We start from the raw sequence: 24,396 nt of genomic DNA on the forward strand, positions 1-24,396 counted from the left end.
TTCGAAATAAAGTGCTTGGAGCAAAAAGCCATTGAACAGTACAAACATTTTATAGGCTGGTTTTTCACATTATTCTGTAAAAAAACACACGCACGCGCGCACACACACACACAGTTTTCAAAATGCAAGAACATTATCAAACTTTCTCGCATGTTTATCCTCGCCATGCGTATATTAACATGTCTTTGAGGACAGGTGAATGAAACTGGTAGTGCACAACAGAATGTAATGTTAATTATGAAGCCCCTATCGTGTAATGTGTCTGGAATGTTTTCACAGATATTTTGTCTGAAATACTCTTCTAGCCTTAGAATTAAATTTTACAGTGTCTAAAAAATACGTATCCGTTGATTACAGAAATCTTGTAGTTTTTGGAGGGATAATTTGTGTTTTACTTGTCTTGCCATGTAAAATATTGTTTCCTTCTTCAGTAACCTAACCTAACCTAACCTAACCTAACCTAACCTAACCTAACCTAACCTAACAATACCATCCCATCGCACCTCCTCATACTCATCCTCTTTCACAATAGCCCTGCCAAGACTCTGGAATTCGTTACCTGCTAGCATCAGGGACTGTCGAAATAAAACTCAATTCAAACGCAAACTTACTAGGCAATTGGTTACTAATTGAGACTCGTTCAGACATGGTTTCTTGTAAATAGTTCTCTTAATATATCACAAAATATTTCAATATCCGGTAATTTCATCACTATAGAATTTTGTTATTCTAGGTTTATTTTGTAATTCAGTAAATATAAAAATATTCTTTGTTCTTAACTTCTATGATAAAATGTCTGGCTTTCATTAATCAGGTAATCTTGTCGTACTTTAATTTTTATTGTAATTGTAATTGTAAATTTAATATTAATTCTAATTTTATCCCCTGGTAGAGGGGCAGAGAAGGCCTGACGGTCTTATCTCTACCAGGTTAAATAAATAAACACTACTAAATACTCAAATAAATATGTCATCTATCTGACCACTCCAGGAATCCAGAAGTAGTAGTGTGTCTTTCTTAACATCCGGGAGAAATACATCCCTTAACCATCTTCTCACGGTTTTTTTTTTTTTTTTTTTTTTACCGAAACTACTTGCATCGACCACAACATGAAATGGCTTATCTTTGTCTACACGTTGTTTTACTTTAGGTCCAAATTCCTCTTTCGGTTCTTGAATGCATATGTACAGTCGTCTTCTTAGACTTCCAGCTGCATAACTATGGATTTGGAAATGTGCACCGCGGTGTACGAATGAGTGACAGATGCCATGGATTACACTACTACTATGTAAATGTGAGATATGAGAAGGGAGGGGTGGAAGACTAGAGTATTAATGCGAGAGCTGTGATACAGTGACGCGGAACTTTGAGGATCGGAATGCGCGCAAGAAGCGACGATTTTCTAGTCAATATATTTCGTAAACGAGGAAAAAACGAAACGAACGACTACCACCACGTTTCTTAACAAAAGAAAATTGTCTTACATACGCATTTCCATTAAATTCAAGCACCACGACCTGAAACGTTTCCCTTATAAGAGGAGGAATCGTAAAAATGTATTATCGCCGCGCTCTCATGGTTAACATGTCGGCATCATACAATAGCATGCGGTGTGCTTTTAAAACATAATTTGCCGACCGATTGTTGCTCTGTAGGTTTCACTCTAAGCGTCACGTTGTCACGTCTACTTCCTCGATAAGAATAAGCACTAGTTTGTTATATTGTTAAATCTCAGCACAAGACATTGCAATCTCGGTTTTAATCCACGTGGATTAGACAAGTAGGTGTTATTTAATAATGGAAGCAGCTTATTGGTTGCAATATTGAAATTGAGGCGAGTGATTGGAGCGGCGACATAAGAAATTGAAAACAATAATGCAATTAAATTTCAAAGACCTGCCGAATGTTATGCACGAGGCCGCTCAAAGACCTGCCGAATGTTAACCATGAGAGCGCGGCGATAATATGCGGACGATTATTTTAAGACCTAAAACGCGGACACATAAATGCGGATGTATGATAGTCCTAATCATAGCTCCCCAAATTCACCACAATGCTAATGAAGAATTTAGATCAAACTTTACAGGTATATTGCAGAAAGAAATAATCAATAGAATTTATAGTATAGTCAGTTTTTTTTTCTGCCCTCGATTGAAATACCTTTCTCTTCTGCCGATTAATGATAGCATATTTATTTAAAAGATGAGAAATTAAAGGTTATGACGATAATTCTGGTGATGGTGATAGTGATGATGAAGATAGTAGCAGTAGCAGCAGCAGCATGACATTGATGTTTGTCTTGATCACGGATGTGCGATCAGTGTGAAGTATGCAGCTCACTTTCTATTAAACGTTTTAAGTCCTTGTATCCACGTTGTTTGTTTTTAAACAAACAATTTTCCCTTTTGTAACCGCACTTGGTGAAATGCATATAAACGGTAGGCCAGGCGAGGATTTCTACTGTCGACCACAGCACCGCCCCACAATCCGGATTGGAAACAAGTGCGATCGAATTGAGGCTGAAGGCGATTTTCATTTCACTTGAGGTTACGGCGAAATCTAACAGATGTCACTGTGTCTCAGTCTCCTTCTATATTACCGATATATAGCCTAAGTTTATTTTCATGTCCTGCAGAGTCACTTACTTTCGATACTGAAAACTGGAGCTTTTTTTTCTTCTTTTATTCCAGTAATCTGTCAAAGTATGTTAGTCAGTTTAATTAATAGCTGCACAATGAAACAATGTTACTGAACACAATTATATATTATAAATTATAATATAGTAGCTGTATTTGCAGCAAACTTCAAGTTATCTTTAGAAAAGCGCAAAGACTTCAACATTAGGGATTTTTCAGTTTAGTATTTATTTTCGCATTTACTCGGTCTAAATTATTAATCTGCTTGTAGCCTTCTGTGTTCTGGTGTTAGATCAACCTGTATAATTCCTAATTCATTGGAATCGTAACCGTCATCATTAACATCATCGTCGCTATTGTCATCATCTTCATAAGTAATTGTCGTCGTCATCATCATAATCATCATCATCATAATCACAGTCATCGTTGTCACACCATCGCCTTCATCTTTTCCATCATTACTACCATCAACATTAACGTCGTTAACATTATCACCACCATTGTTGTCTTCACCATCAACCTCGCCATTGACATCATTGTCATTACCATCGTAATCGTCATCGTCGTCATGATCATCGTCAGTATCGTCGTTCTCGTCACCAGCATCGTACTCGTCGTTGTCATCGTCACCATCGTCGTCCTTGTCATCGTCACCATTGTCGTCCTTGTCATCGTCACCATCGTTGTCCTTGTTGTCATCGTCACCATCCCGTCCTTGTTCTTTTTTCATCGTGTTCTTGTCGTCATCGTCACCATCGTTGTCCTTGTTGCCATCGTCACAATCATCATCATCGTCGTTGTCATCGTCACCATCGTCATGCTTGTCATCGTCACCATCGTCGTCCTTGTTTTTTCATCGTCGTTCTTGTCGTCATCGTCACCATCGTCGTCCTTGTTGCCATCGTCACCATCATCCTCGTCGTTGTCATCGTCACCATCGTCGTCCTTGTCATCGTCACCATCGTCGTTCTCGTTGTTGTCATAGTCACCATCGCTGTCCTTGTCGTTATCATCGTTACCATCCCGTCCTTGTCGTTTTTATCGTCACCATCGTCGTCCTTGTCACCATTGTCGTCCTCGCCTATGTCATTCTCACCATCGTCGTCCTCGTCGTTGTCATCTTCACCATTCCCGTTGTCATCGTCGCCATTCCGTCCTTGCCGTTTTCATCGTTACCATTGTCGTCCTCGTCTTTGTAATCACCACCATAGTCGTCCTCATCGTTGTTATCGTCACCATCGTCGTTGTCATCGTCACCATCGTCGTTGTAATCGTCACCATTGTCGTCATCGTCATTATCGTCGTTCTCTTCGTTAACATAATCATCAACATCCTCGTCGTTGTCATCGTTGTCAAAATCATTATCATCATCGTCGTCGACACACATTTCTTTTATGAATTGCATCCATCGCTGCTTGATTTTTTTTACCAATAGCAGATATTCATATTGCACAGAAATTTACAATACCAGTCATGTGAACAGCATGGCGGAAGACCATGGACAAGGAACACGCTATGAAAAAAAGAGAGAAATTTCTACTTCCTTGTTGGGAAAGTATTGCTGATTGTCTGTGTATGTAGTTGAACATAATGCATTAATGATTTACATTAATGTATTACAGAAAAGAATAAGAAAATATAATGCATGTCTTTTCAAATTGTGTGCATATGATGAATACTTAGTTTCTTAGAAATAATTTGTGTGTACTTAAGTGCGAAATGTCTGAATGGTATATGTTTAATTATACAGATAACGGCATTTTCATATACACAGCTATACACACTCGCACAAGTATGCTGCAGTCGTTTCAATGTGAAGAGTACAAAATGTACTGCAGCAGCAGCCAGCATTACAATTTCGGAGAACACAGGGAAATGAATACTTACATCTTGTCTCAATGAAGGTTTATTTTTAGCGAGAGGTTCTGCTGTTATAAAACAAACTGTAGATTCCGTCGGCATAAAGTAGTGACTCCGTATCAGCCACTGAAGTTGAAAACTGATTAACAGACAAATAAAACTAGGAAGAAATCTGTCTGCCAATATTAGGAACTTAATGCACTCATTCGAAGAAGAAAAAGGCAATGGATGATTCAGAAGCCATTTAGAACAAATAGAACGAAGGTGGTTTCGCACGCAGTTATCCATGTGCGTATTAGTTTTTTTAAACACAAGTTCTGTTGATCGAGAATAAAGGAATAAAGATAACTTCGCTATCCAGCAAGTAGATAAAATGATGTGTAATACAGATTTAAACATAACGTACTATTACAGTCTAGTATATACAGTCACGAAGCTTAATACGTAGGGAATATGCATCCATAGATAGTTGCTAACCACTAGGATCGCTACTATCGCCACATCAGAGAGAATGCGAATAGTACCGGCACAGTTTATTGTTCCTAGCACCCTCAACAACTCAAGCTTCGTGACTGTATATACTAGACTGTAGTACTAACTTATATATATTATCTGAAAGATAGTCATTTAAGTGTGATTAATATATTTCTTATTTTTTTTCCTTCCTCGTTTAATATCTGTCTTTCTCTGTTGTTCAGTTCTTTTGTTTCTTTTAGCCTTACTCCCTTTCTTTAACCTTTCGTTTTTCCTTACCTCCCATGCTTTCTCTGTGTTGTTCTGTTTATCTTCCTATTCCCCATTATTGCTTCTTTTTATTTTTGTATCAGTCCTTTCTTTATTTCTTTTTTCTTTCTTCCTTTCTTTTTTTTCTATTTTAATTTCTGTGTCTGTTTCTTTCTTTCTTTTTTCTTTCTTTCTTTCTTTCTGTTTTAATTTCTGTGTCTATTTCTTTCTTTCTTTCTTTCTTTCTTTCTTTCTTTCTTTCTTTCTTTCTTTCTATCTGTTTTAATTTCTGTGTCTGTTTCTTTCTTTCTTTCTTTCTGTTTTAATTTCTGTGTCTCTTTGTTTCTTTCTTTCTATTTTTTCTTTCTTTCTGTTTTAATTTCTGTATCTGTTTCTTTCTTTCTTTCTTTCTTTCTGTTTTAATTTCTGTATCTGTTTCTTTCTTTCTTTCCTTCTTCCTTTCTTTCTTTCTTTCTTTCTTTCTTGCTGTTTTAATTTCTGTGTCTATTTCTTTCTTTCTTTCTTTCTATCTGTTTTAATTTCTGTGTCTGTTTCTTTCTTTCTGTTTTAATTTCTGTGTCTCTTTGTTTCTTTCTTTCTATTTTTTTCTTTATTTCTGTTTTAATTTCTGTATCTATTTCTTTCTTTCTTTCTTTCTTTCTGTTTTAATTTCTGTATCTGTTTCTTTCTTTCTTTCTGTTTTAATTTCTGTGTCTGTTTCTTTCTTTCTTTCTTTCTGTTTTAATTTCTGTCTCTCTTTCTATCTTTCTTTCTTTCTTTCTTTCTTTCTTTCTGTTTTAATTTCTGTGTCTGTTTCTTTCTTTCTTTCTTTCTTTCTTTCTGTTTTAATTTCTGTGTCTGTTTCTTTCTTTCTTTCTTTCTTTCTTTCTTTCTGTTTTAATTTCTGTGCCCATTTCTTTCTTTCTTTCTTTCTTTCTTTCTTCTTTATTTCTTTCCTTCGTTTCCTCCGCTCCTTTTCTTCCAGTATTTCTATTTGTCTTCTTTCCTTTTACATTTCTTCCATTCTTTTCTCTCTATTATGATCACGAATTCTGTCGTATAGAGTACGCCTCTCAGTCTTTATTTCCTACGCGGGACGTGATGCAGTGCCCCTTATCCTTCGATACGGACGACCGCATTGGCACAGCTGCAGCTACCCACGCGGCCAGTTTATTTGGAGGCACCCTATGGCGTGTCACGATTTCGGCACCCGAAGTCACGGGTCAGTCGGCAGGGTCAGGCTACGTGTGACATAGCGAGTTCTGTCCGCAAGGTCTTGGTGTCAGTGGCCGTTCTGTTCACACCTGCCAAGGGGGTGAAGAAGTCAGGGCGAGTCAAGTGTGACGCTTGAGAAATACCGTATATACATACAGGTACATCTACAGATCACACACGTCTCTTCCCCCAACAAGGACTATGCTGTGGTAGAAATCGGGTACCTTCGTGTGTATAATAATAGTAGTAATAATAATAATAATAATAATAATAATAATAATAATAATAATGATAATAATAATGATAACATAGGCTTATTCGTAAAAATTAAGTTCCTCTCTGTATGTTCTTTTTACACTGGCACCATGCTGCTCCTAGTAAATGAGTACTAAAATAAAAGGAAAAGTTTTTCCGAACTATACAAACAAATAATCTAATTTTATCGTCTTAATTTTATCTTGTGTTCGAAATTCATTTCAGTAATGTTTTGTAATTTAGTGCATAGTTAATTATAAAATTGGACTAAAAGTCTGCGTAGTTTGGCAACAGCGCATCGCCGGCTGCAAAAACACAGACGCACTCGTTCTGAATACCAGCGTTCCATCCTTTGTCACCGCAATAGGGTTGTGTGGCAGGAAATAACGATACGTGTTAATATTTTTACTTATTTAATTAACAAGGAAACCATTCATGTTACTTAAAAACTGTAAAAGTGATAAATCATTCCTTATCACTTTCTGTAATGACTGGAGTAAAAATCAGAATCGTATGGAGAACACTTATCGAGTAAACCAGCGTTAACATTTAGAGGAAAAATATTCATTTGGGACTAATGTGATTTTAGATTTTTGTTGCACTCTATCCAAGGAATAAGATGTTAAAATCCGCAGAGTTACTGTAGGCCTATGTTACTTCAATTTATTATTATTAATTTTATACTAACGCATTCTGTTATTATTACGTAATATAATACCAGACAGAGAAGGAGGAAAAGATCCTCGCCTCATGTATAGATCACGATTTACGAGTGTAACGCGTAGTATCTATTTGTTTTTATGTAATACATTCTGCTGCGGAAATTCATTCTTTTAGAATATAAGTGATGAGTGGGAAGAAGTTGGATTGTAGCATTATTTTAATAGTCGTTAAATCTTACTGAATTTTACTAGTTTTGCTGTATGAAGAATTCCATTTCCCATTTTCTCCAATGTTAGGATGATAGGCGCGAATAATGAATAACAAAATTGAATTTATCGTGGACGGGAAATGAATCGTATATAACTCTATACGCTTACTACGTAGAGCCTACAATGTAAAAGCGAAGTGAAATATCCCACACTTGAGATTTTGTGTGCATTTCAGCAAAACGAAAGTTTCGGTGCTTAGTAGACGATGTCATTTTGGTAAGTTTTTGGAATAATACTCGTATTTCAAGGAAATGTACTATTAACGCTAGGCCTAACATCATTCGCGACATGATACGTTATTTGGATTCCTGCGAAACACGTAAACGCATATTAATAAATTGTATAATATTGTTAATTATTATCATCTACAACTCTGAAATGTATTTTAAAATATGAATTACATAATATGTTAATTATTATCCTGGAATTAAATTCAGCGAACTTAGGCCTAACAATAATTTTAATGTTGAGATTGAAGGAAATCCACGCAAATATATTTTATCCATTTAAAATGTATGAGAGTATAAAGCTCTTTTGGCACTCCTTGAATTAATATTTATTTATTTATTTATTTATTTACTTATTTATTTATTTATTTATTTATTTATTTCATCAATCTTTGTTCACGTCATGGCGGATTAGATGTACCTTGAATTAATATTTATAGATGCATATCTACATCATAAATGGAGAACTCTGAAACAAAACCAGTTTAGTCCACGACCAATCACAACTGAGTTTTGAACGGATCCCTATTATAATTATTATAATAGAATATATTGTTAATAAAATTATTTATCTTGTTTATACAAACTTTTTGATTGGAAGTCAAATATACTAATTATATTAGATAAATTATATTATTATCTTCCTCATCAATAAATAGAAATATATAAGAATAATCATACAACATCTACGAAATGTCAATATCAAGCTGCCTTCCTTCACATTACAAACACCATTTTTCTTAACCCAGTTACTCCTTCCAATGGAGCATGTAGTTGATGTAATAACCTTTAGAGAGTATACATTTATTTCAGAAAATGTTACAATTGGCGATGGACTTAACTGAATTTTAGAGCATCTCAAATGATCAGAGATTGTAATTCTGACGCAGTGGTTGTACAGAGTAGGAGTTAAGGTGCGCAGATGTGAGAAATTTTGAAAGAAATTCGATTGCATGTTTAAGTCACCCTTCAGTGAGAGAATTTTAAACTTCCTTTAGGTTTTCAGTCCATTATTTGGATCATCCACAATTCAGAAGTTCTTTACCGTAAGGTTGTCCACCGCTGTGGAGTAACGGTTAGTATCCCTGACCGTGAAACGAGCGAGCCCGGGTTCAGATCATGGTTGGGGCAAGTTACCTAGTTGAGGTTTTTTCCGGGGTTTTTTCTCAATGCTGTGTAACTTTCGACGCTGGACCCTGAACTCATTTCGCTAGCATTACCACCTTCATCTCATTCAGACGCTAAATAACCATAGCAGTTGATAAAGCGTAGTAAAATCAATTAAAAACCCATAAGGGTATATGGCAGTCTGCCAGAGAATTTGAAACTATTCGTTAAAATAAATTTTTTTATACAAATCATCCGTCCTCAAGTGAGGTTGACCACTGGGATCCGGAATTAACAAACGTAAAAGATAAAGGGAAATGAAACGAGCAAAATAATGATTCGATTTGTACATTAAAACAAAAATTTACGTGTCTGTATCGTCTCACCAACGACGAATTAACTCTGCTATTAAAAGTAATTTTAAAACTATAGAGAAACTTACTTACGTGCAGTAGCCTACCCATGCCTGCAATAAATACAACATCGAATCTGTACTGTCTATTGTAATTGGGGCTTTGCCCTTTTATAGACATAAATAAATAAATAAATAAATAAATAAATAAATAAATAAATAAATAAATAAATAAATAATTACATATACATACATATATACATACAGTCGGCCTCGGTAGCGAAGTTGGTATAGTGCTGACCTTCTATGCTCGAAGTTGCGGGTTCGATCCCCGCCCAGGTTGATGACATTTAAGTGTGTTTAAATGCGATAGGCTCATGTCAGTAGATCTACTGGCATGTAAAAGAACTTCTGCGGAACAAAATTTCGGCACACCGGTGACGCTGATATAACCTCTGCAGTTGCGAGGGACGTTAAATAAACCATAATTTAATTTAATTTTTACATGCATACATACGTACATACATACACATACATACATACATACATACATACATACATACATACATACATACATACATACATACATACATACATACATACTGCACCTTTGAATACATTTTGTACATTCATACTTACAAACAAATGTGCATTGATGTATACATGTTACGAACATACACACGTGCATAGCTTGTGCGAGGTGAGACACATGTATACCTGTCTGCAGACGTGCAGCATAGCGTATGATGCGGCGATGTTTATTTTATGCTCAGAGTGCCCACGCAATTAACATAGCGAGCGCGCTGTGAAGCGGCAGCTGTGTGGATCGTCTTCCCGTTAACCTTTGGTGTCGGTCCAAGCAGGCCGCGCGCACCACACAGGGTGCCTCGACACAGAGAGACCGCGTGGCTGCGGGGTCAGGGTTCGACTCCGTGGGTCACTGCGTCTGTGATGTATGTAGCAGTACACTGCATTGCTTTGACGCGTTGCAAATTATGTTCCACGTTACCTTACCGAGATGGGAAATTCTCGCAATTAAAACATATTTTTTTTGCGTAGTGATTCACTTTTGAGATTTACTTAACAATGCTTAGTTATATAATCAAATTATAAATTTTATTTAACAAAATATTGCGGCAGTTTGAAATTAAACTATTACATCTCATCTTCAAAACTGCATACAAATACACTAAAATCATTGTAGATATAGTATAAGAGAGTAAAATTAGTTTTTATGTGCGAGTAGAAATTTTGTCGCTCGAGGCGAAGCAGAGAGTGATAATTTCCACGAGAGCATAAAATCGGTTTACTCTAGTGTGCTACACAATATTTTATCCATTACTGGTATCTAAATTTCATTATTGATATCTGAATTCAATTTTAAATTGTACGCCTTTTCTTTGTAATGTGTTGTTTGTGAAGAAGTTATAAATGAATGAACGTATGTATGGATTTTATGGTTGCTAATGTGTTGGTTGTCATGGAAAAAGTGTTTAATTCACAGCAGTGATTTAAAAACTTTTAATTCACTGCTGTGAATAAAGTCATTGTTTAGGTTGCTAAGGACGGTGAAATAAAGACCAGTTTAGATACCAGTCATGGATAAAGACGTTTTTTGTACTCCAGCATTATAAACAGTCTTTATTGTTAGTGAAAATCGTGCATAATGTGTCGCATTATTGTACCAGAGCCGTAAAATATTATCATACCAACTAAAACATCTTGACTTCTATTATGACGGCATAACTTATTCCATAAAGTTCACATTATGAAACGATTTTCCATGCTATAATATTAATACATCATTGTTGTCATAGCAACCTCTTTCTCCATTGACCATGATATCAAACTAAACAATCTCATGTTATTTGTTTAATAATAATTGTTTTATAATGTCGTACAAAAAATAACGGGCACGCTTACGTCCAGGGGCAGCGGCATTTATTTAAGGTTAGAGTCCAGTTTAGGTATATGTCGTATAAACATGCGTCCTATTCTCAATATTTTCTAGTCCCTTAATTTACGATTTATACACACACACCTAAACTAGCTCTAACCTTAGAGCAATGCCGCTGCGTCTGTACGGAAGCGCGTCCAAAGTAACGCATGAAACACGTTTATAATAAACAATTATTGCACTCGTCAAAATCAAAATTATTAAACTCGCTTCGTTCGTTCACTAAAAATTGAGTCGTGCCATAACGTATAACATTATGAACTTGTTTCATAACATATTGTTTTAGTTGTAACGAATTCCTGTTTTGCTAAACGAGGTAGATATATTCTACAAGAAAGGAATTTCGCAACATTTACCAAATGATACGTTTTCGGCAATCTGATGTAGACAAGTCATTTGGTGAGTGAATACCGTCTACCCATTCGTTTGCGTACTTTTTTTAATCCCAAACACTGGACGAAGTTTGTTTATGTTCAAGACCTACAAATCAGTTCGTTCAGAAAGCGTATCATATCAGATATAATTTTTACTCCAATAACAACATTAGATTTTTTCCTTACACGTTAAATAACCTTAAACATAACTATATATTTTTATATCCTCAGACGTGTTTTTTTTTTTCAAAGTTCATTTATTCGCAGTACCTAGTACTGATTATTTATTATTAGACAGGGTGCTCGGAAATTCGAGATTGCCACATCAGCAGACTTGAGAAATGGAGCGAGTGGTGTGTCCTATTCTACAAAATTAAGGTATAATACATTAAAAATAAATTCACCTTAATTTGTACAAATTATTAGAAATTTGTTCCACAAGTATGGTGTACAACTTATTGTACGAGTATTTTACTACTCCATATTTACAAATTACAAGTGAAATTGCCATTGTTATGTTCTATAAAAGTATTAGTACTAGTTCATATGTCATGAAATTGTACAGTTTTTTCTACCAATGAAAGGAAACTAACATTGCTGAAACAAGAGTAGGCCTATCTTTAAACAATTTTATTAGTGAATAGGTCTCATCTATTCTATCCGCTATGAGAATTTTAAACCAATATTAGACATCGAAAATTAGCGGAACTCCCTGATCATGTGGTGAGCATTGCGTAACGCCCACTCTTCGAGATATGACATACACACCATCCGTATAGAACAGGAAACCTGGAAAGAAAGAAAACCGTCCAAAAATTAAATCTTTGGAATAAAATCCAGCTGAAAAGGTAGTCCGTGAATGTCTAGTCTCCTGTCGAAAATTTAATCCAAATCAGCTGATTTTGTAACTAGATCTCTACCATATGATCTATAGTGGAGAACGTTTACATTGGCTCTTTTTCTACTACCGCGTATTAAGAACATACGTGTAAGTTTTTAAAGTCTGTTTTCCTTATTTTGCTCAATAGTTTATTTTTTTATTTTAGTAAGTTATTTTACGACGCTTTATCAACATCTTAGGTTATTTAGCGTCTGAATGAGATGGTGATAATGCCGATGAAATGAGTCCGGGGTCCAACACCGAAAGTTACCCAGCATTTGCTCAGATTGGGTTGAGGGAAAACCCCGGAAAAAACCTCAACCAGGTAACTTGCCCAGATCGGGAATCGTACCCGGGCCACCTGGTTTCGCGGCTAGATGCGTCAATAATTTGTTTTCATTTTCCTGGAAACCTCCTTATAAAGGAATAGAGTATAGCAAAAAGTTGATATATTTTCTTTAATGTCGTCTCAATCGCATATAAGCCAATGAGTTCCAAGGCTTGTTTCCTGACAGATGTGAGATTTATGGTGAGGAGAGCGACTGTGGCTCAGCTTCTCACGAAACACTTCGAACGTTCGGCTCAGGTCTGAGCCGATAAAGCTCAAGCATGCATGCATGGCGAGCGGCGCGCGTCGCAGAGTGACAGTTTCGTTCTGTAACCTTCCGCATAGTTCAACGTATGTAACTTTTATAAATAATATGCGCATAATCATATTTCAATTTCATAATGAATACTAACACGTGTTCCAGAAGTACTCAAAGTGACGTTCAACTGCATTTAAACATTCTTGATATTGTTAGGTGAAATTATAACTGATTTGCAAAAGCTCTCTTTCGTAATTATAATAATTTCTGTTCTTATGTTGTCTTTAAGTTCGTCTGTAGTGAGGAGATTATTCATGTGGAGTCTTTTTTTTGATTTTCCACAAATAATAATCATCGCACAGGTTATATCTGGGAAACGTGCGGATCATTACTCTGTAGAAACTCACCAAAGCATCCTTTATGAGCTAATACCAAAGAATCATTGGCAGTACGAGCTGTGACAGAGCCTTGTGTCAATTGAAAAACCGGCGCGAGTGTGCTATACCTTTTTGAATTAAAATGCGCGACATGCACCCGCATTACGTGGCCTAGAGGTGGCGTGACATCAGCCAACTGCGATTCGGCCCGCTCTCTCGGCCCAGATACGAAGCGAATGCTCTGTATTATTTGTAGTTAGTTTCTCCTTATCTCCTTGAAGTCATGAAGTTTTGTGAAGCTGCAAATAGATTTTCATCGAACACATAGATTTTTCTTGTTTATATTTTCCTGAACGTGTCTAAACCGTGGAATCGGACAGTTCTGTGAGATTATTATAAATAAACAGTGTAGGTCTACTGCCTCTCCAAATATCTCTATTTATTTTGTTCTTTAGTATATATATATATATACATATACAGGGACATCACTTTATTTTTACCAACATTTTTAACATTAACCTGGCTATACTCGGAAACACTGTTGCCCCCTTCCATTACAGGAGTTTGATGTTACTAGTGCAATATGTAAACAAATCATTTTACTAGGTATAGGAGGAGAGAAAAGTAGTGTATCTATTTATGTTGTAGGGAAATACGATATTACGATTTTCAGTTTGATTATCACTTTTACGGAATTTATCAAAATACAGTAGAGTAGTAACATTTTTTTTTCTAAAAACTCAACTTTTCAGTCGGCTATGTTCGTTGTGTATTGTCTACTTTATTTAGCATTTTAATTATTGATCTTAACATACAATATAGAGAGTGCATTTAAATTGAGGGGGTCATAAGTAAAGGGCTGTAAGTGCACTTAAGTTACTTTTGAGAAAATGGGGATTAAATATTTAAGCTTTCGTAAAACCGGTGAAATTTTATTTACATTTGAATGTGTGATGCGATTAAAATATCCCTTTGCCACTAAAATTTTAGATACTTTAGCTTACACTGGATGCACTTAACTAATGTTATTACAAATGTCACTAGCATTCCTTTGCTTCTAGCCACCTCAATTCAAAATAAGCTAATATGAATTTTTAAACAAGTTGCTGAAAATGGTTGCCGTTCATTACAATGCAGGCTTCAATTCTTTACGCATATTATTAAAAACATTTTGAATCATATCCTCTGAAATTGAATTTATCGTTTCTTCAATATAATTTTTAGTACGATATTATTAATATAGGTTCTTTCTTCTATAGAAAACGCAACCATATTTCTGAAATACACTATACAATGCAGTGTTTACTTCACTGCTTGAAGACTTCGAACGCAACAGCGGCCGTAAGTTTGTGTGTCTGATGGGAGCAAGGACATTAGTGAAGGAGTAGGAGTGAAGTACATTCAGAAATGCAGGTACAATAAAAATGCAAGTAAAAATAAAATGATGTCCCTGTGTATATATATATATATATATATATATATATATATATATATATATATATATATATATATTCGCATGATTGCCACGTCGTTTTACGATTCTGAATAACTACTCCAAGTGTAGAGAGAACGCTGACCAAGTTCAAACATACAGTACGATAAGCCAGTGATAGAACCCACTTCGCTTGGTAAAAATCGTTATCCATCCTAGTTAACGCAGGATTACGCCTATATATTTCACGAAGTTCTTTGACTGACGCCTCTAATCACTTCCTGAGAAAAATTAGAAAAGGCATTGTTTATAGGTGTGGGAGATAGTCATTAGCTGCAAAGGCGTGCAAACCGTGACATAATTTGTTTCCTTTTTACAGGTTTTGTTCTGCGTTATAGTGGCGTTACTTTAGAAGGAAAACCGCGTTCTGCGGTCCCCATAACAAGTATAAACACGTGTTATTGTTACCGGTGCAGCGGCTCGGATAATGTGTGTCTTTTGTCACCCTTCATCGAACACGTGCTGCCGTGTGTTTCACGAGGAATATGCGGAAGAGCCCGACAATGGATGTGGGCATTGTTTTGTTCTGCAGTGCAACTCCCCGCAGAGTCACTCTCTGTACTGTTAGTCAGTGGACATACTTGAGCAAACATTTATTGACTATAACAGTTGTGGCTGCATTTGTTCGGCTGTTGGCACGTTGTGGTGCTGTCAAGCGAAAGGATTGACTAGGGGTGATCAAACTGCAGGCACGACGTACGTAGGCCTATGTGATACCTGAAATAGTGTGCAATAATGGACAGATATGGACTCTCATTTTGAGAGAGGAATAGAGGCTAAGGGTGTAAGAGAATAAGGTGCTTATGAAAATATTTGGGGCTAAGAGGGGTGAAGTTACAGCAGAATTGAGAAAGTTACACAACGTAGAACTGCACGCATTGTATTCTTCACCTGTCATAAAAATTAGGAATATTAAATCCAGACGTTTGAGATGGTCAGGGCATGTAGCACGTATGGGCGAATCCAGAAATGCATATAGAGTGTTAGCTGGGAGGCTGAGGGAAAATACCTTTGGAGAGGCCGAGACGTAGATGGGTGGATAATATTAAAATGGATTGATGATAGGGACTGGATTAATCTTGCTCAGGATAGGGACCGGTGGCGGGCTTATGTGAAGGCGGCAATGAACCTCCGAGTTCTCTAAAAGCCATTTGGAAGTACGTTTAAAACAAATGTATATAGGTAAATAATTACTTATTCATGGATTTCATTAATCAAAGGATCATGAATTGTGTAAGTAAGAAATAAGGCACAAAAATAAACAATCTCTAGATGCTTATATTATATTGTTTGGAATAACAGATACCTTGACTCACTCACTCACTCACTCACTCACTCACTCACTCACTCACTCACTCACTCACTCACTCACTCACTCACTCACTCACTCACTCACTCACAATAAGCATCACCGAACTAGTACTAACATGGAAAGAAGCGATGGCATTGCGAGGAGCAAACCTACAACAGAGGAAACACATTAAAATGAAAGATTTGACTCCACAAAGCGAGGTAAAACAAAGGGGAAGAATGTACTATGTGAGTGCCAATGCAGCCAATAAATGCTTTAGAACTAGAATGGAAAAGGCAGTGGAGCGAGAGTGTATGCAGTATTAGTGAAAACAGATTAAAAATAGCTGGAGAGAGGATACTCGAAGGCAAAAAACCTTGAACGACCAGTAAAACGATGGAGGGATTCTATTTAATTTTGAAGAACAACATGAAAACCCTACCGTAATGAAGGAAAATATTTTTAATTTGGTAACTTATTCATAAACTCTGACCGCTGTGATCTTGGAGAAAACATGGATGATAATTTATTTTTTATCTACCATTTTTAAAAATTAGGTGATATTTTCAGCTTTTATGTCATTATTATGCCTCTTGTTGCTTAGAATAATTGTTTTGTCATGTTTTAATATTTTAAGATTAAGTTTGAAATTGCTGCGTTGCAATTTTCAGCTTACATTTGTCAGAAGGAGTAACGAAGTGCTACTCATAGTGCTCCAATCGCCCTCTACTATCACACAGCATCGTTTCGCAGCAATGCAAGTATTATTTAAGACAAATAGATAACAAGGATAGCTACATTTTATAGAAATAACTCGATATCTGTTACACTCTATCAGATAGGAAACCTATTAATCGATGGATTTGTATTGTCTCGCCTATTATTCATACGATCTTATTAAAAACCGTGTTTAATTTTTATACGAGACTTATACAGAGTTGGGATAGAAAACGTTACTAATAAACCATGCATAAGCTATAGATGTATAGACAGCCTGTAGCTATACATGCAAATTGCTTTGCAGTAGTTATATACACGAAACCCCTTGTTTAAGTGTTGTATACAGAAAAAAATGGCCGCCCCTCTAACAAGTGTTCTTATCGATTGTCATTTTATGATGATGGTTGCCTTGTGACCACAGAAGAACAAACCAAAGAGCACAGAATAATTAGAATAATATTGTTGTACAGTAGCTGTACTCTTTGATCAGAATATAGCGTGACAATCGACCAGGCCCAGTTGTACTACCGATACTTAGCTCTGCACACTAGCGTGCACTATAGGATGCAATAGGGTTATTGCATTACCTTTCGTAATAATGTAATGACGAAATTATGACATAGTTGTGTAACAGTTGTACTGTTATACACGACGTATGTACAGTAGTGATTATTAGTAAGGAATTTGCACACGACTTATAAACGAGCTATTCGTTGTGTAAGTATAAGACAGTTAAACGTCTGTATGAGTTTTTATTAGTAAGCCCAATCTGCATATAAGATTGGAGACAACTACGATTTTGAACTGAGGAATCGTGACAGTATACCAATCATATAAGACGTAGATTGAATTCACATATTGTTTTTATGTGTCGATGGTAAGGTATTCTTGGTAACCCTGAAGATGGCCTACAATTTTATCATTACTTTGGAAAATGTATTGTATATCTTTCTCGTGTTAAATTTTATGTTACCTTGTTAACATGTTTCGGCCTGCTATTTAACACGTGAAAGATATATAATACGTTTTCCAAAGTGATATAGTGTTAAAAGTTGTGTCATCAAGATGTATAATTATCTCACATAATCTTCATTAGGGCCTAAATATAAAACGTGGTATGGATATTTCACTAGACAAAATGAAGTGTTTGTCTTCAAAGGGAAGAAATCCAAATCCAGAAAAATATGCCTAAACAAATAATTTACACGTGTCCTTAACATTCCCAATAAAATTATTACATTTATAAAAACCTTAAGCTCTCTAAACGCCTCTGGGAAAGTAATGACTTAAGTAACTATGTGGAATTTGGCATACCACCACCAGAGATATAATATTATACTGATTTGAAGGCTGGAGAGAGGAATGTGTAGCGTGGCAGATGATAGAGTACAGCACAATCGGCACGCATTTCAACCCATCCCTGGTACAAAAATCCTATTTTGACTGAATGATTAGGGATGCTCCATGTCCCGCTCCATATGTAGTCTACATCTAGCTCTAACATATCTCTATTGAGAACATTTAACATTAATGTGGGCAAATAAAATCATTTATGGGTTTCGAAAGTCAGGGGTGGTAATTTGCTTTCGTACTCTATTTCTAGGTAGCTGTACAACTGCATTCTTAGTGGTTAATTATCTTAACTTTGACCTCATAATTGTAGAGTGTAACAGTAGGAGTAATGTGAAAAGTTGTGGAATAAAAAGGATTGCGTGTTAGAATACGTCCGCTATTGAGAAAATTTTATACCATTGCATGTATATTTAAGCGTCTGCATCCGTTACTGAGAACGTTCGTCATTGAGAAGTTACGTTTACGTAAGAGAACGTGTAAATCTGCCGGGAATTTTAAATTGTCCGTTAATAAGTGGTATCCGCTTTTGAGGAGTTTCCGTTAAGTGAAATTTCACTGTATTTCAAAACTTAGATACAACGTCTACAAATGTAATTGGCTTGGCTTGGCTTGTGGAGTATAGCACACCAGCGATGTGTGTTGAAATTGAGCGATAGACTATTTAATATATTTCTGCGGTCTGCTGAAAAGTTGGAAATTAGAACGCTTGCAGATTTAGTGGAATATTGAAGAAGGCAAAACGTATGCAGAGATTAATGAAAATAAAAATGAATTCTTCGTGTACTTCGTTCTCTAATCAATGAATAACAGCATACTTACTAATTTAGAGTTGTGTGTTATGAAGGTACTCGTCCACGGTTTGACTTAAATTGCACAATTAAATTGAAGCTGTGAAATCAATAATCATTCAAGTCCAAATTTACATAAGTTTCGAGAAAAATGCAAAAACTTTTTTTTTTTATTTCTTACCTAATTATTATTCTTGCATGTAATATTTATAGTTCTTTTAGAGATCAAGACATAGTAGTATACCAATTTTTAAAGTCGTAACACTTGTGAAAATATCCAGAATTTAATTTCAAATTTTCAAAAAATGAATGGCCAAAAGTGGACTTGAATGGTTATTGATCTCACCGCTTCAATTTTCTTATGATAGAAAAGTTGAGTTGCACAATGTAAACAACCGTACTACTTGAAAAACTGCATATTTCACTCGCATCTTGAACAAGTTTTAAGTTGCATGCAATTTCAAAAGTAGCATCGTCCACACTGCAAGAAGGACAGAACTGCGCCAGCTGACAGTGGCTTGAAAGGTTTAGATAAATTTTTGTTCATTATAGCAATGTGCTTGGATATTATACTACACATGTTTAGTTAATGGAAGGAGTCTGATCCAGCCTATTATGATTATTTTATTTTTAACAAGATGACGTTTTAAATCTATTATGTCTTCAGTAATTACAAACAATAAAATGTGTTATTCATGGGTTATATATTATGACCAAGAAAACACATTGGACTCGGAATATTATCAGTCTTAGGACCGATTTCACTTTAATTGTTACGTAAAGTATTTTTAATTGACAATTAAAGGGTCATTGCGTTTCACGAACACAAATTGGGCTTTAAGCTCTCATTAAACTACATTTAAGTTAATTGATCAATATTTGTTCATTTAAATAATTAATTCTGCATTAACGACAATAATTTTTATCGTGGCGAGGAGAATGATGGACTTGATATTTGAAAATGATTTATTACCAAGACGGGCGAGGATAATTTTCGAAAGAGAAGATTATTTTAATACACAGGACGAAAAAGATTTGCAAATGCGTTTAGGCTAAGCAAAACATAAACATTTATATTTTGAATAGTACGGAAGGTGATTCAGAATTTGTAACTGGTAGTTAAGTACTTCATAATAATATTATGACTTAGTATATTTATTGATATGACGTCACTAGTAGTGATTCATTGGTAATGTACAACACACTTTAATTCTTTCATGGAACAGAAAGATACAAATTCATACTTTACAACAACTTTCATCAATAATTTTTTATGTACAACACAATATCTTTGTGGAATGGGCTCCTGTACCGTTCTGGTAGAAAATTAACTTCATATTTAAAGCGAAACTCTAAACAAGAAGTTCGCTGTTGTCTATTTTAATTTTGATCTATTTTTTTGTTGTGAAAATTCTTCCCCATAGCTTAAGTGATAGCATTTTCAGCTACAATTCAGGGAACCTGGGTTCGAAGTGGTTTTATTTTCCTCCTACAGAATATAGATATGTAGCCTATACCTCGCCCTGTGCTTTCTCTATGTTTTAAGCGGTGGCTTGGCACTATACTGACAATATAACTAGAAAGTACCGCTACTTGTAAATGTCTAGTGTTGGTTTATGATCTTCATGAAGAAGACTGGAAGAAACCAACTAAAACGTACGAATTCTTGAAATTAGATGATGATTTTTGAGTAATTGGTAAATAAAAAGTGTATTTCGATTATTCGTCAAAGAAGGCAAGCCATACTAGTTAGTCATACATGGAAATTTGTATAAGTAGGGGGACAGACCGACAGGCAGAGAGATAAATGGCTATATAAATAGGCACATACTGTATACCCCATGAACTCATTAATTTCTTATATGAGTTGTGCATTATGAAATGGAATATGATTCAGGTATTAATATCTAAATGCACACTTATTCTGATATGATGATGTGTATTTGTGAAAAATGCAGTAGGGCCTACATATATTTCTGTATTTTATAAATCATTGTCTTTTTAATTACCTGTATAATTTTACTAATGTTAGCACCCTTGTGAGTAGTCCATTGGCGGTACCGAGTCAGTCACTCAAGCGCTCATACCAGGCGGACCGAGTTCAATCCGCGACCAGTTCATGATGGAATTTGAGGTGCACATAGCAGACTCTGTAGGGGGATTCTCACGGGGTACTCCCATTTTCCTGTATCATTCCACCAACATTCTCCACTTTCCCTTCATTTCAGCTATCTTATACAGAGCTATCGGAGCAATAGTAACAATAACAGGCATAATTAAATGATTTCACCAATATAATCAAGAACTATTAATAATTGGTATAACTATTATATTATTAACAATAATTCAATGATGACGAGATATTGTACGAGAAGGTACTTACCAAGGATTACATACTAAGATAGTAACAAAAGGTTTACGATTAGTTAAAAATAGGCCTGCACAAAATATTGCTGTTTTCCTAAAATATTACAGTATATTAAATGGAACAGATCTCAAAGAGACTATACGCATAAAGTTTCTTGGCTTAGAGTTGGATAATCAGTTGAAATGGAGACACACATATAGAATATTCATTGATTCATTAATAGTTTTCTGCCCAAGGGCAGGTCTTTCACTGCAAAACCCAGCATTTTTCAATCTTTATTTTATGCCTTCTTAGTCTTCTCAAATGATCCATATATCTTCTTCTATTATCTGATGTCTTAGTTACCGGCGTGCCTCAGTCAGTTAAGGCGTTTGCCTGCCGGTCTGAAGTTGAGCTCGGGCGCAGGTGCGATTCCCACTTGGGCTGATTATCTGGTTGGGATTTTTCCGAGGTTTTCTCCAACCGTAATGTGAATGTCAGGTAATCTCTGGCGAATCCTCGGCCTCAGCTCGCCAAATACCATCTCGCTATCATCTATCTCATCGACGCTAAATAACCTAGTAGTTAATACAGCGTCGTTAAATAACCAACTTAATAAAATCAGATACAGTATCTTCTTCTGCTCCGAACTTTTCTCCTGTTCACCATTCTTTCCAGTGTATCCTTCAATAGGCAGTTTCTTCTCAGCCAGTGACACAACCAATTCCTTTTTCTCTTCTGATCAGTTTCTGCATAATTCTTTCTTCACCCACTCTATCCAACATACCTTTATTTTTTATTCTGTCTGTCCACTTCACACTTTCCATTCTTCTCCATATTCACATTTCAAATGCTTCTAATAGCCTCTCTTCGCTTCATTGTAATGTCCATGTTTCTGCCCCATACAATGCCACACTCTACACAAAGCACTTCATTGGTCTCTTTCTTAGTTCTTTTTTCCACAAGTCTGCAGAAGATGTTCCTTTTTCTACTCGTATTAAAAGCTTTTTTGCCATTACTATACTCCTTTTGACTTCCTGACATAGCTCATGTTACAACGCAAGTATATGAAGCTTGCTCTACTGCCTCCTTCAGAATTTGCACATTTATCTTCTTACATAGAATATATTACTCCTAAATTGAGCTCTGCCTGTTATGCATTAAGATCCTTGTCTTTTATTCGAGTCACGAATATCTTTAAAATGTCATATGTTGTATACTTAAATTCTATAATGAAATATGGATTAATATTCTGGGACAATTCTTCTGAAGCTCATCTGAACACATTTTTGTTTTACAAAAGAAAGCTATAAGGATAATGGCTGATGTGCATAAGAAGGACAATATGTGAAAAGTTTTTCCAAAATTTAGAAATTTTGACCTTACTAAGTGAGTAATGACATTCTTTCCCTAATGATGTTTTACATTAAAAACCAAGATACATTTTGTACCAATCAAGACATTCAAAATTTTATTACAAAACTCAAATCAGATTTCCATCTACTGTCTGTTATAGTCCCGTCGCTCTAATTTCCGGCAGCCAATCACTTTGCAGGTCGGTTACATTTAAACGTGTGCGTCTTGTGATTCGCTGATGAAGACGTTATGCATTTTCTAAGGCTGGGTAAATACTTAATATAATCGCCCGCCATTTTGGCTCTTTCGTTGGCGTTCGCAGAAAGCACATGAATACGTTATTTTCCGCTCAATTATTTGCTGAATTACAGTGCGTTTGATTTATTATCATAGGAGCTACGACATGATAATGTTTAACGGTGTGACAAATAGATTCCTCGTCTGGTAGCTCGGCAACGAAAGAACAAAATTGGCGAACGATACTACCTACCTAGACTTTATAGAGCCTTCACTTCCTAAGACATAAGCAAAGAGTAGGAGTCACGCCGGGAATAACAACGTCGCGACTATAGTTAAGCTGTTATAAAAAAGTGTTCACACTCTTGCATTATTGCAGGTGAAAATAAATAATGGACGTCCTTCTCTTTGTTGCAGGCATGAAGGAAGATAACTTGTGGTACTTGCCGTGGGTGGTACGTCCCGACCTACTGCATGGTACTCAATATATAGTGTCGCCATCTCTCGGTGTTATCAGACGACGGAGACGCCCTCCGTTATCCACTGCAGTCTCTGGTAAGTATTGAGACTATTGAATTTGTTCAGCTCTACTTCCAAATCTCATAGGCAATTGCTCATTAACACCTAAGTAAATTATGGAAGGTTTCTAAAAACATTGTGTAAATTGTCTGAGAAACACTGCAGATTCACCTCTTGGATTAGAAGTGTAACTCTTGATTATGTAGCGATTTGAATCACGTGAAGTGGTGAGTCTTAGCCTGAGAAAAAGCTTGCTGGATTTCCGGACAGAAAATTATTTCAGTAACTTAGAGAAGATTCTTGAAATGATGGCCTTTCCTTGGATACGTTCCTCTATCTAGGATAAAAGTAGGCCTATGACGAGTAACACGTCCCAATTCTTGTCTGGTAATGTTAGAAATTTCAACGCGGATTTTTCTCTGAATTTAAGAGTAATTATTGTGCACACAACATATCTGTATTATATATCTTTGACTTTTTCTACATAAATAGGAATCGCTAGGATTTAAGTCTGAAGATCGAGGTGGTCAGTATCGCCAACTGATAATCCCTTCATCATTTATGTCCGATAAACCTCGTTCATTGAGAATTACATTGTCACGCATGGCAGACACGATTTTTTCTTCTTCTGTGAATTCAGTAAAGAACAGAGTCTATATGCTATCTTTAACAGGTCCTTCAATGTGTAGATCTACTGTCTGATCAAGAAATATCAACCTGATATTCTCGTCACAAATTAAAGTCCTATTTTGAAGGAATGTTGGGAATATTAGCTAGTTATCTGTAAATCGTAGTTTCTTTTGGTGTTGTA

At 35.8% G+C, this 24,396-nt stretch overlaps 1 protein-coding gene across 1 annotated transcript in view; it reads left to right on the top strand.

Moving 5' to 3' along the window:
* LOC138705576 (uncharacterized) overlaps positions 1-24,396 on the top strand; it is a 181,658-nt gene that overhangs the window by 55,952 nt on the left and 101,310 nt on the right. The window contains exon 2 of the mRNA XM_069834178.1: positions 23,484-23,621. Within this exon, the coding sequence (XP_069690279.1) occupies positions 23,484-23,621 (138 nt within the window). The remainder of the gene's footprint in view (positions 1-23,483; positions 23,622-24,396) is intronic.

This window comes from Periplaneta americana, chromosome 9, assembly GCF_040183065.1.
Source record: "Periplaneta americana isolate PAMFEO1 chromosome 9, P.americana_PAMFEO1_priV1, whole genome shotgun sequence".
In the NCBI taxonomy this organism is placed as follows: Eukaryota; Metazoa; Arthropoda; class Insecta; order Blattodea; family Blattidae; genus Periplaneta; species Periplaneta americana.